The sequence below is a fragment of the Cervus elaphus genome, chromosome 17 (genome assembly GCF_910594005.1).
Source record: "Cervus elaphus chromosome 17, mCerEla1.1, whole genome shotgun sequence".
NCBI classification, from domain to species: Eukaryota; Metazoa; Chordata; class Mammalia; order Artiodactyla; family Cervidae; genus Cervus; species Cervus elaphus.
This window is the reverse complement of record NC_057831.1, coordinates 55,834,346-55,847,415: the sequence shown is the minus strand read 5'-3', so window position 1 is coordinate 55,847,415 and position 13,070 is coordinate 55,834,346. Positions and strand designations below refer to the sequence as shown.

Below are 13,070 nucleotides of genomic sequence, written 5' to 3'. Positions count from 1 at the left end.
AGAAGTGCCATCAGCAAGTCTCTCTGATATTGACAGAAAGAAAATAAGCATCCTATTCTTCAATAATTTGAACCACCTCATGTATCACTGACTTCCTCTAAATTCACTGGGCAAACATCTATACCACAATGGAAAATAAACTGTGCTAAATTACTAAAGGGGAGTTTTTGTTTTGTTTTTAAGGTTAATTGCAATGCTTGAGGGGGAAAAAAATGATTTTTGTCTTATATCATTGGAAAATTCGTTCAGTGGTGGTTGGTGAAAATCTCACCTCATCTGGACTGCCAAGGTCACTGAGACCCAAATAACTAACCGGGGAGATATTTGCCTAATTATCAAATATTCAGCAAACCATGTGTAACCATTTAACCGTTTGTACCTGGGACCCGCCTTCAACAGGCGTTGCTTCCTAGCACTGCCCCGCTCTCTCCCCCCCCTACTCATCGCCACCCGGGGCGCCAGCACCCCTGAAGGAGCAAAATCCTGGGACTCAAGGACATTTCAAAGAAACAGCGGCGGTCACCGTCCCTTCCCGTTTTCCTTAAAAAAACAAAACAAACAAAAAAACACTCAGATGCTTAAAAATGGGGGAAGGAGGAGGTTCTTAGAAATAGTGGGAAATCTTTTGCAGTTTTTCCAATCCAAGTTCTCAGGCACTCTTGAAAGTTCATTAATTAGAGATTTAAACACAAAAGTGTTTCGCACACCAATTAGCTGCCAAGCTTTGTAAGCTGTCTTGGTCTTCAGTTTGCGGGAGTTAGTAAAAGTCCCCCCACCTCACCCCATTCTGCATTTTGCCTCTCAGAGCCTTTTCTTGAATGACCTGACCTTTCCAAAGCAATCAAACTGAGAATTGCCACACTCCCACCCCCCACTTTTTTCCTCGTGGCGAAAGGAAATAAAGACGTAAAACTGCCGGGCGAGCGAAGTGGGGGCAATTAAGCCACAGAGCCGAGCTCCGCGGAAGTCAGTCTCCGGTGCTGCTAGCGGCGCGGCGGGGAGCGCGGGGCGGGAGATGGTCCCTACCTGGGGCGGCGGCGGCGGCGGCGGGGTCCCGGCGCCCATGGCTTCGCCGGCCTCGGGCGGCCGCGCTGGGAAACGCCGGCGGCTCCGAGCCGCCCGGACCCGCGGTGCTCGCAGCGGCCGCCCCGGCGCCGTCATTGGGCCGGCGCGTCACGTGGCCCGGCCGGCGGGCGAGCCTCCAGGGCCCGCGTAACCCTTTACCTGCGCTGCCCGCGCCGAGCCCGGCCGCCGACACCCCTCACCCCCGCCCCGGAACCCGGGCTGGCCTGCGGGGCGCACCCAGGCAGAAAATCCCGGAGCTCGGCTTCTGATCGCGGACACTCAGGCTGCGCGCCAGCCGCCCGCTCGCTCGGGGAAACTTTTTGGTGCCTACTTTACCGTCAAGCTGCGGGGAGAGGGGAGCTTCCTAAGATGCGGGACGTAAGTGGAGAGATACATCAGTGCACTCCCGGGCAAACTGATGTATCCCCGCTTCTTCCCGTGAACGTGTCGTTTGGTTTCCTCCCGCGTTCTGGCAAGAGCCGCCTAAACCTGGCGTGCGCGCTATCGCCTGCCTTTAAGGGATACATATTCTGGGAAAGAGCGCAGACGCTACCAGGATGAGAATTCCCGGGGAAGTTGCATGGCCTCGCCGGCACCCTGGAGACCGCGGAGGGGGTTCAGCGAAGTCATGCTCCCCCCGCCCCCCACCTTCCCTCCCTGTTCCTGGGGGTGTTGGAACCTCGGCTGCCACACTCCGTCTACCATCCTGAGCTCCACGCCTGAGCCTGTGGCCATCCATACACTTAAGGTGGGTTGATTTAGTACTTAAGTGTTGGAGATTCTTTTCACCTGTGCTCCAAAGTGCGTCGGTGTTGGCCTTAACAGGGAAATGTGTTAAGCAAGGGCGCCACCTAGCTTGTCCTTTTCTCTCTTTTCCCTTCGTTCGTTCATTCAGAGAGCGTCAGCATGAAACGGTATGCTGGAGAAGCAACAAGGCAGAATACCATTTAAAGATGTCACGCCAGTGATTCCAGCGCTATTTCCATGACAACGTTTGTCACACGTTATGGGGAAAACTCCTTTTTTGAATCGCTCCACTTATGTAGTGGCTGCATGCTTTAAAATGACGGATTATTAGGGATGTTACATGCTGTTTGGGGCTTCCCAGGTGGCGCTAGTGGTGAAGAGCCTGCGTGCCAATGGCAGGAGACACAGGAGATACTGGTTCCATCCCTGGGCTGGGAAGTTCCCCTGGAGGAGGAAATGGCAACCCACCCCAGTATTCTCCCCTGGAGGATCCCATGGACAGAGGAGCCTGGCAAGCTACAGTCCATGGGATCGAAAAGAGTCAGACCCGACTGAAAGGACTTAACCCAGGTGCATGCTGTTTTACATTACTTTCTGATAAAACCCTTTGTCCCCGTAAAGAACCATCTTATCCAATTTCTAACCCATGCTTGAACATGTTCACAGGATAATGGTAAGTTTTAGTTGGCTATTTTGACCAAAAAGACTTGGGTGTTTCTCTTGGGTTTTAAAGTATGTTTCCCAGACTAGCAGAATCGGCATCATCTGGGGGAATTTAGTAAAACTGCAGATTCTTGGGCTCCATCCTAGACATATGGATGCAGAAATAATGGGGTCAGGGAGGGTGAGAAAATATGTGTTTTAACAAATGAGGCACCACTGCCCTGAGTCTGCTCAAGCTGCTGGCTAGGTTACCCTCATCTATTAAAGGCTGGGATTCTATAAACCATAGGTAGTGACGTTAACCTCAAGTTACCAGTTTATCATGTTGATACCAGCTTGTCATGTTGATACACTGACCCAAACCCTCTGATGTGTCCGTACAATGTGTAATCTGTAGTTAATGCAGATGACACGGAATGCCAAATGGACCTCAGAGGGGCCCATCATAAAAAAATACAGAAGAAAACCTATGGTTTCTTCATGCATGTGGGAATGAAACACCATGATTCACTTGTTTTTTAAGGTGTGTGTATGTTTTCATTGGCATATAAATTGTTCTCTGATGATAGGTCATGGAAGCTAAGAAAGCTGTTGGGTTGGTCAAAAAGTTCATTCGGGTTTCCTGTAACAGCGTGCAGAACCTAAACAAACTTTTTGGCCAACCCAGTAATTTGAGTGGATATAAATCTTTTTTATTGGAGGATAATTGCTTTACAGTGTTATGGTGGTTCAGTCATAATTGTGCATATATTCCCTCCCTCTTGAGCCTTCCTCCCCTCTTCCCATCCACCGCTCTGGGTTCTCACAGGGCACCGGGCTGGGGTCCCTGTGTTACACAGCAGCTTCCCACTGGTTATCCATTTTACACATGCTAGTGTATATGTCACCACTACTTTCTCAGTTTGTCCTATCCTCTCCTTCCCCCACTCTGTCCACAAGTCAGTTCTCTACATCTGTGTCTCCATTCTTTCCCTTCAAATATTTGTCAACATAGCTCTAAACAAAAGAAGAGGCAAATTTTTAAAAAAGTTATAGTATTGGCTTTGGAGAAGGCAATGGCAACCCACTCCAGTGCTCTTGCCTGGAAACTCCCATGGATGGAGGAGCCTGGTAGGCTGCAGTCCATGGGGTTGCGAAGAGTCGGACATGACTGAGCGACTTCACTTTCACTTTTCACTCTCAGGCATTGGAGAAGGAAATGGCAACCCACTCCAGTGTTCTTGCCTGGAGAATTCCAGGGACGGGGGAGCCTGGTGGGCTGCCGCCTGTGGGGTCGCACAGAGTCGGACACGACTGAAGCGACTTAGCAGCAGCAGCAGCAGCAGCAGTATTGGCTTTGGAGAAGGGAATGGCAACCTACTCCAGTATTCTTGCCTGGAGAATTTCATGGACAGAAGAACTTGAAGGGCTACAGTTCATGGGGTCGAAAAAGTGTCCAACATGACTGAGTGACTAACACTGGTGGCTCAGTGGCAAAGAATCTGCCTGCAATGAAGGAGACTCCGGCAATGCAGGAGATATGGGTTCGATCCCTGGGTTGGGAAGATCCCTTGGAGAAGGAAATGGCAACCTCTCCAGTATTCTTTCCTGGGAAATCCCATGGACAGAAAAGCCTGGAAGGCTATAGTCCGTGGGGTCGAAAAGAATCTAACATGACTGAAGTAACTTAACATAGCATAGTATTGGCTTTTGTTTTAATCAGGCAAGTGCCATACTAAGCATTTTAGACTTTTGAGAAAGAGATTACTGGTTAGATTCTATATTTTTAGCTCAGTTTTCTCCATTGGATAGATAGTATATTTCCAATTGCCTGCATGGATGTCTTAACCTTTAAACTCTCTTGGTCCAACTTTATTATTTCCCTCATTTTCATCTCCTAACCTATTCATTTTACATTTGTAACTCTACTCTTCACTCAGTTTTGGTTGGAACTGGAATTGGAATTCTCCTTCTTTTTCATCACCAACCTCTATCGCTGTTTTCTCTATCAGTGATGTCCTGAAGTCACTCCTCTTAGCAAGTTCACTGCCACTGCCCTAAGATCAAGTTCTTATGCTTTCTATATCAGACCTTTGCAACAGTCTCTTTACTGGTCTCTCAGCTTATGGTCTCTCTCATCATTCATCCAGCTGACATACTATTGCCCCAGGCATTCTAAAATACCATTTCAACCAGACTATGCCCCTTCTCAAAAACTTTTTAATGATTCCCTATAGGTTATCATGGGCTTCCCCAGTGGCTCAGTGAGAAAGAATCCACCTACAATGCAGGAGCCACAGGAGACGTGGGTTTGATTCCTGGGTGGGGAAGATCCCCTGGAGGAGGACATGGCAATCCACTCCAGTATTCTTGCCTGTAGAATCCCATGGACAGAGGAGCCTGGCGGGCTACAGTCCACAGGGTCACAAAAAGTCAGACACAACTGAAGTGACTGAGCACACATTGGTTACCAAATAAAGTTTAAAATCCCCACGTAGCATTGAAAGTTATCCAGGTACTTTGGAGATGCTTTGGCTCTCCCTGATTTTGCTCAGGCAGCTTCCTCCACCTGAAGTGTCTTCCTGACATTCTGACAGCCAAGTGCTGCTTCAAGGCCCTGCTCCGTCGCCTCCTCTTGGCCATCCTTTTTGATTCCCAGGTGGATTTATTTGTTCCTCTGCAGTGTATCCTTAGCTTTCATGCTCATTAACAACTTTTTTTTTTTTTTAATCATAGTCTGTCTTATATGTAATTTAGTTGCACCTCCCTTAGCCTCTGGAGGGCAGAGGTGTGCATGACTATTTTTAAATCATCCTGGGCATAACATAATATCTTGGACATAGCAAGTACAGTGTTTGTTGTATTCGTGCTCCTAGGAGGGAAGATATTTGCATAAACAACAAACTTCATGTATATTAAATGGTTTTATGCAAATAATAATGATCCACTCCTCTACATTTTCTCTGAGAACTGAACTTCATGTACTACACATAGTACTAGCTTCCTGTTTTCCTAATAAGACTGAAATCAAAGGAAGTATAACCTATTTTACTCAACTTTGTCATCCTGGCAAAATGCATACCCAGGTGAATATTTGCTGAATGAATGCCTCAACTATTGTGGCTATGGTTATACCTGAAAATTCTGGGAGTTTGCCAAGACCTCCAGTAAACTTCAGAGCCTAGTCTGGTCTCTAATCAGAAAATTAGAGAATATTCTTCTAGGTGTAAGTGTCTGCTAGATACTCAATGCTTTATTTTTATGTGCTGTGAGAAGCCAACAAAAAGAAATTGATGATGTATTGAAATCCTGTTCAGTGATGCCCTCTGGACCTCTGTTTTTAGGTTTCTTCATCTGTACCTTTGGAATGTTTCCCGTGCCTACTTCATACAGCTGTTGTGAAGATTACATGGCTTAGAACATGCAAAGCTCCAAAAAGTGTCTCATGTACAGTAAGCACTCAGTAAGCATGAACAATTATTATTATTATTATTGAGGATATCAAACTGCACCTGCAAAGTTGGGGGATAAAAACAAATGCCATGCAAATCTAAGTAGTTTATCCTTTATTCATACAAACAATACATACACAAGACTATACCTTTTTTGAAGACTGCAGTAATTTTCTAGTGTAACAACTCTGTAACAAAATTTAACTAAATGTAACATTTATGAAAATATAAATCTCTGATTGGGTAGTTCTTCCCAACAATACAAAGTTTACATAAAAACATTCAATATGAGCTATCAGTTGCAAACAAATTAGGAAAAATCATTCAAGTCACTTGTTAAAACTCTATTAGCTGTTACATGGAACATTCACACTACATTGAATCCATCTAGGCATTTAATTCTTAGAAAGGTGTAGTATGGAGATCCAACTGATAAAGACAGGAATAAGAATGTGTTACCTCCAAAGAGCTAAAAAAAAAAGAAAAGAAAAGCATTGACTCATATAACCAACTACAGGTAATCTGTACGTGGGCTGAAACTTCTCTGGGCTACCAGCTCCCTGGTTGGTAGCTAGACCAGGAGGAACATGCTGGAAAAAAATCTTTTACTGGGGTGTTTCATATCTGAACCTCATCTCTGTATGCTTATGTGTCAAACTGCTTTCCAAGTGAAATACAGCTACATTGGATTCCCTGTGGGTTAGATCACTTGTTTCTGCCATTAGCATGAACAATTAGGATGTAGCTCTCCTTTTTTCTCACATTCCTCCCCCACATCTCTGTGAGGGCAATAGAGGAGCTATCACTACCTTTATTCTTGCAGTTTACAAAAACAATACGTTTGGGACGTTAAAGATCTGTCTATAGATGAGTTCAAGGCAGAGCTGGCTGAAAGTCAGTTCCTTGTTCATTTTTCTGTCTTCTCAAGACACCATGGTCTCTTTCAAACCAAACCACCACTGCTGATCACCGTTGGAAAGTCATACAAGGACATGCCATGAGGGGGATATGGAAGGGAAAAAAATCATGTTCCCCTACTGGGATGTAATATTTTCTTTTAGACAGGAGAAGTAGTCTTTAAAAAACATTGAATACCAATTTCATAGCTTCTGCTTTGAAACGGCTAAGACTATAAAAGACTCCAGAGAATCCTCAGGCAGAAAGGATGTTGGATAAAGAAGGATACATACAGTGTATAGAAGTAAGAAAGTGCTTACAAACAGGACAGTAAAGAGCCTTTGGACACCCTTAAGATTTATGCAGTATTTTAGCACGAAGACAGGCATATTCAGTTTGTCCCAGAGTATTTGGTCAGCTATCTGCGTTTTACACAGGAAAGAAGAAGAACAAGAGTAAGTAAGGCAAATGTCGTCAGTATTCCACAGATGGCATGTCGAGAAAGCTTTCCTTCTCATAAGATTCATTGCAGGGATTTAGGAAATAATTTATGCTTCCACACAACCAACTTCTATAGCACAGCCTTTTGTTGGTACAGTGATAGAAATGAACAGGTGTTTTGACCATATGTATAATGCCCTTTCTGTCACGTTTTTACACCCAGCACAAACAGGCAATTCAAAATGACACGAAAAGATTGTGGTTTCATATTAAATGTGTTCCTTTGCAGCCCAGAAAATAGTTTAAAAATTGTGTGTTCCATGATACAGAAACCCTCGCATGCAGTTGTAATGAAGACTGACTCTGTGTGTTCAGTAGCCCTGTAATAGCGGTAGGCAGCTCTGGCCCCAGCCCAGTCTGTGGCCTCATACTTGGCATCCTTTCTCTTGGGAAACTGGGTACCTCTGGGCGTTTTTGTTACATTATTTTGCACCTTTAGACCTTCCATCTGCAGACTGGATTGACACAGTTGTCAGGATCGTTAAAAATGTAAAGAGAGATTAAGGCTGTGTTTAGTTATCCACAATCATTTGAAGTCCAACAGCAATTTGTGTTCACAATTTCAACCTGTTGCTGTTGGACTAACTCCAGTCCAGATGGTCTGCGTGTAGCTCCAACCTCTCTCATCTGGACAATAGGATGAGAGAAGCTGCTTCTTCCAGTCCAGTTAATTTAAACACTACTCTCTACCTTTCAGCTGATATAGCCGTGTAAGTATGATTTCTAGAAATTCTCTCAAGAATTTCCTTCTCATAAGATAAGCTTGGATAAGCTTTGTCAAAAAGACCAACTTTACAAATAATTTCACATTTCATGTGTGTGTGTGAGTTGCTCAGTCGTGTCTGACTCTTTGTGACCTCATGGACTGTAGCCTGCCAGGCTCCTCTGTCCATGGAATTCTCTAGGCAAGAATACTGGAGTGGGTTGCCATTCCCTTCTCCAGAGGATTGTCTCAATGTGTGAGAAGGGCAATAGTTAACACTGGAACTCCAGCATCTTTCCTGTCTTTTTTTTTTCTTTCCTGTCTTTTAAGAACGAATGTGTATCATTTGGGATACAGAAGGTAATTTGTTTTCCTCTTATGTGTGTACCATGTAGTTCTGCTAAGCAGGACAAACATGGTGTTAGTTGTCGGGGGCGTAGCTGTGGCCCCTGGATTCCAGGGCCGAGCATACCCGCTCATAGCAGGGGTTGTGTTTCTTGGAGGGTGTTGACTCATTGGGTTCCGAGGAGTCACTCACGGTGATGGGACTGTCTCTTGCAAAAACCTCAGTGGACTCTCTCCATAGACAATCCACAGACACTTTAAAACAGTAACTGTTACACTTTGGCCTGGATGTCTGTGTTGCGTTGTTGAAAATCTGTCTGCTGTTTGAAGTGGCGATTTTAATTTTCAGTGCAGCATCCACCCGGTCCACCACGGTGTAGATCCCTATGCTGCCGTCGTCAAAGCCCACGATGATGTTCAGGTGCCTCTGGGAGAGGGCAAGGAAAGTTGGTGTTTTGTAAAGGGAACAAGCACCGATATTTTTGCCATCGGCCAGTCTCATGACAATCAAACTGGATATCGCACCATTTTCATCCTCTTCTTCCCCGTTTCGGAAACAGATGTATACCAGGTAGCGACCATCTCGAGACAGCCGCTGCCTCCAGATGACCCCAGAGGCATGCACCACCCGTAATTTGCCGCTGTGTAAATCCAGCACGTTGATATTCTCATCTCCCCTGGAAATAATGCCTAGCTTTCCATTGGGGGAGATTTCAAAATCCTCTAGGTTTTGCAGGAAGTTGTTTGGAAGTTGCACGCGGCGGCAGATCACTTCTTCTGTCAGACTCCAGATATTAACCGTCTCGGCCGACGTGATAAACACGATGATATCTGGGCAGTCGGGAATCAACTTAAAATTCACAATGGTGGTGCCGTCTTCGCAGCAGAACTTCTTGGTGATGCTTCCTGTCCAAAGACTGACCGCCAGCACCTTGCTTTTGGTCATGCCCACCACGAAGGTGTTTGCAGAGGTGATGAAGGCGTTCTGCAGACTGGTCAGGATGTTGCATACCCTGTGGCCCGTGGCCAGTCTCCAAACCCTGGAGGCATTTTCCTCACAGAGAGAGACCACAAACTGGTCATTGTGTGTGATCAGCAGCTGGGAGATTCTCTGCCCGTTAATTCGAAAGAGGTTTTCACCGCTGCTGGTGTGCCAGACGTACTGGCCGCTCTTAGCATCTGACGTCACCATGACGTCCCCAGAGGACGTCAGCACACAGTGTTCAACTGTCCCTTCATGCTTAAACACTGCTTCAAGGAACCCGCTGCTGAAGTTCCACTTGTGAACACAATCCGAGCCATCGAGGGAGTAAATGATCTCCCCGCGAGCCGGTAACACCAGACTTTGGATGGGTTTTCCAGTCTTATCTATGTTGGACATAGCTGTGATTATATCTATGTCCCAGATGGAAAGAACACCACTGGTGGATAAAGACAGCAGCATGTTGTGGTGACTGGATTTCACCAGCTTGACTATGGTACCTGAGATTTCCTGCAAGCTCGCCATACACTGCCCCGTGTCCCGCCTCCAGAAGAACACGGCCGAGGTGTTCTCCATGGTGGCGATGATGCAGTCTCCGTTCTTGGACAGCACAGCTGATATGAAGCGTTCATTGTGCTTTGCTCTGAACTTTTCCGCCACCTTCCACAGGCCAGTGTCTAAGAGCTCGATGCTGAGGGCCTTACAGATGAGAACTGCACTTTGGTCCTCTGAAAGCTCAACGCTGACCACCTCGCTGTCCTCCCTGCGGCAGTCAAAGTCATCAGTCAGCTGGGGGTTGGAGATGTCCTCTGTGTTCCAAACAGAAAGGCTACCCTCACTGTCTACCATTACCATTTCCTGAGCCGTGTCCAAGATAAGAAGGAACTTCACAAACCCACCTGAAAATTCAGATGTCACTGTACATAACTTTTCTCCACTCCCGAGATGAAAGACGGTGGTTGTGTTCAGATACTGTCCGCAGAAGGCGTACACGCCGTCTAGTGAGCACTGGACGCAGGTCACTTCATACCAGCAGTGGAACTGGTAAAGGGGCCATCCATAGAGCAGATCAATGACAGTGACATCTTTGCTGGCTTCGAGCCAGGCCAGGGCATGTTTGACGGACAGTGTAAATCCATTGATGTAGGTGGAGCCGCTTCCATGCCTGGTCCCTTTGATTTCTACTTCAGACAGGAGGCAAGAATTTACATTGTCGTAAACCAGCAGGGTGTTATTTGTTGTTGCCACCACGAGATACTTTTCATCATTGCTGAGTTTCATGCCCAGGATGACAGACTGGGCTGTTGTGATTTGCCTGAGGAGTTGACGCGTTTCCACATCCCAAGTGCTGATGGAACCATTTTCTAAAGCCGTGAGGACCGTACTGGGGTTACAGGTGGGCAGAATCTCGGTGACGTGCAGGTGACTAGATGACAAGGGAAGTCGCTCTGGGCTGTAGGTCACATCCATGGATGAGTGTAATGGCACAATGGAGCAGTATTTGGGCCCGTCTTTGTCACATTCTAAGAGGAGGTGTCTAAGTTTGGGCAGGGAGCTCAAAACGGGCAGCAGCCTCTGCTGAAGCTCTGCAGAGAGGGAGCCGGGGAACGCAACGACCTTGGTTTTGATGCTGCGGAGGGTGCTCGCCAGGAACTTCAGCTCCTTCTCCTGCGAGTAGTTATAGGCCAGCTCAATGTCCGCGAGCACTTTGTCGAACTGGCCGATTTTGATCATGGTGTAAAGCCAGCTGAAGTTCATGATGATGCCGTAGAGCAGGTCGTCAGTCTTCCCACACCTTGTCAGGTGGTACAAAAGCTCACACATTTTCCGATGGTTGACAAAAAAGATGTCAGGCTCCAGTGGATTGCACTGGAAGACCCAGGGCTGGTCAGGGGCCTGCCTGTCGAAGGAAGCCTGCTCCAGGAAGTGCCTCTCCTCCTCCAGCAGGCTTCTGCTCTCCAGGTCGAGGCAGCCGTTCAGGTAGGGGTCTTCCAGGCAGAAAGCTTTCCTCCTGCCCCCTGACCAGACTCCCAGGAAGTAGTCTGCCAGAATGGTGTGCATTTCATGCAGGTCGCTCTTGTCCTGCAGATACAGCTTCTGGGCTATGAGCTGCAGGTGCCTGTTGGCCCAGACCAGCAGGGTGACGTTCTTCACGTGTCTCTCGATTAGGCATCCACTGAGGCCCTCCTTGAGCTTTGCGATGTACAGATAAGGTACCCTCAGGGGGTTGCTGGGCCTGGTGCTCTCGTTGAGCTCGTTCATCACGCTGTTGTCCAGGGCCAGCACGTCCTCCAGCTCCATCTCACTCAAACCCATTTTGGCCATGGTGATGTAACCCAGAGCCCGGGAGACGAGTTTCTGCCCACACTTTCGCTCCAGGGACCAGAAGAGCTGCTCTATGCTTTCGTGCACGGTGACGCAGAGGGAGGACTCGTCGACGTCTCTGTGAGATCGCCAGCGTCTCACCTCCCTGAAGGTCAGGTTCACAAACATGGGCAGCGTGCACTTGGAGAAGGCGTTGTTCACGTAAATCTGCTGGCCCGACGTGACCTTCCTTTTGACCCGCAGCAGCTGGTGTTTGAGCACCTGGCTGCACATCTTCCTGTCCCGGGGAATCAGCTCGATATAGTTGTCTTCTTCGTGGATAAGGCACCTCAGTTTCTGCAGGATCCCATGTTTGTTGGGCAGCGTGGACAGGATGATCCGGACGAAGCGGGGAAGGTGCACGGGAAGCCACCAGAGCTTCCGGGCCTCGTCGCTTTCCGAGAGCTGCTCCAGGGCATCGAATATGACCACGAGAGGCCTCTGCAGTGAAGACTCATTCAAAAGGTTTATGAATAAGTCACGGAGGTCATGGATCTTCTTAGGGTAGCTCTGGACCAGGCACCGGTAGTTCACGGCCAACTGTTCACAAACACTTAGAAGGAGAGACTTAAGATCAGTACTCAAGTCTGTGGTTCCTAGAAACCTCACGACTACAACTGGGTCAGATTCTGGTCCTGTGTCTTCCTGTAGCCAGCCATAAGCCTAAAACACAAAGGTGGCATTTAGAATGGAGATTTATATATTCACATGGTCATGTGCAACAACACTTCCTCTCTGCAGAGATCAGCCTTCTGGGAACCCCAACCAGGCCAGAAAGTAACCTGGACCCAGGAGATAGAAAGGCCTGAGATGGTCAGAGAGCTGTCACAAAGCGCGTGCACTAAAGTCTATAGGTGAAATGCTCAGGATCACCCCACTAAAGGTAATAAAACAGTGGGAACAGTAGCAGCCAACCACAAGGCAGCATTGAGCTTGTATCCTAGAAGTTATAAAGCATTTCACCAACGTAAATCTGAATGTCTAGTATGCTTGGCTCCCCATCACTGAATTTCCAGTTCTTGGCACGGTTGCTGCACATGGTAGGTGCTTGGTAAAAATTCGTTAATGAACAGATTAAGTAATGACCTACACATTGTGCGCTTAGCCTCTCAATTTCGTCTGACTCTTTGCGACCCCATGAACCGTAGCCCACCAGGCTTCTCTGTCCATGGGAGTTCTCCAGGCAAGAATACTGGAGTGGGTTGCCATGCCCTCCTCCAGGGGATCTTTCCAACCCAGGAATTGAACCAAGGATCGAACCCGGGTCTCCACATTGCAGGCAGCTTCTTTTCGACTAAGCCACCAGGAACCTACACATTAGATCAAGTCAAATATTTTCCTTAATTGAGGTTACATAAGCCTGACCATGTTC

The 13,070-nt window shown here is 47.3% G+C and overlaps 2 protein-coding genes across 6 annotated transcripts in view; both read right to left on the bottom strand.

Moving 5' to 3' along the window:
• C17H4orf19 (chromosome 17 C4orf19 homolog) overlaps positions 1–1,525 on the bottom strand; it is a 79,211-nt gene extending 77,686 nt beyond the window's left edge. Inside the window, exon 1 of one of the 3 annotated variants that reach the window (XM_043871410.1) lies at positions 1,402–1,525. The gene's annotated coding sequence lies outside the window, so the exon portion shown is untranslated. Of the gene's footprint in view, positions 1–1,026; positions 1,151–1,401 lie in introns of those variants that run through there. The other 2 variants (XM_043871408.1, XM_043871407.1) reach the window with 2 other exon arrangements.
• Positions 1,526–6,755: 5,230 nt separating this feature from the next.
• NWD2 (NACHT and WD repeat domain containing 2) overlaps positions 6,756–13,070 on the bottom strand; it is a 215,993-nt gene continuing 209,678 nt past the window's right edge. For all 3 annotated transcript variants that reach the window (XM_043871403.1, XM_043871404.1, XM_043871406.1), the window contains one exon: positions 6,756–12,361. In XM_043871403.1, the coding sequence (XP_043727338.1) occupies positions 8,429–12,361 (3,933 nt within the window). In that variant the 3' untranslated portion in view covers positions 6,756–8,428. The remainder of the gene's footprint in view (positions 12,362–13,070) is intronic.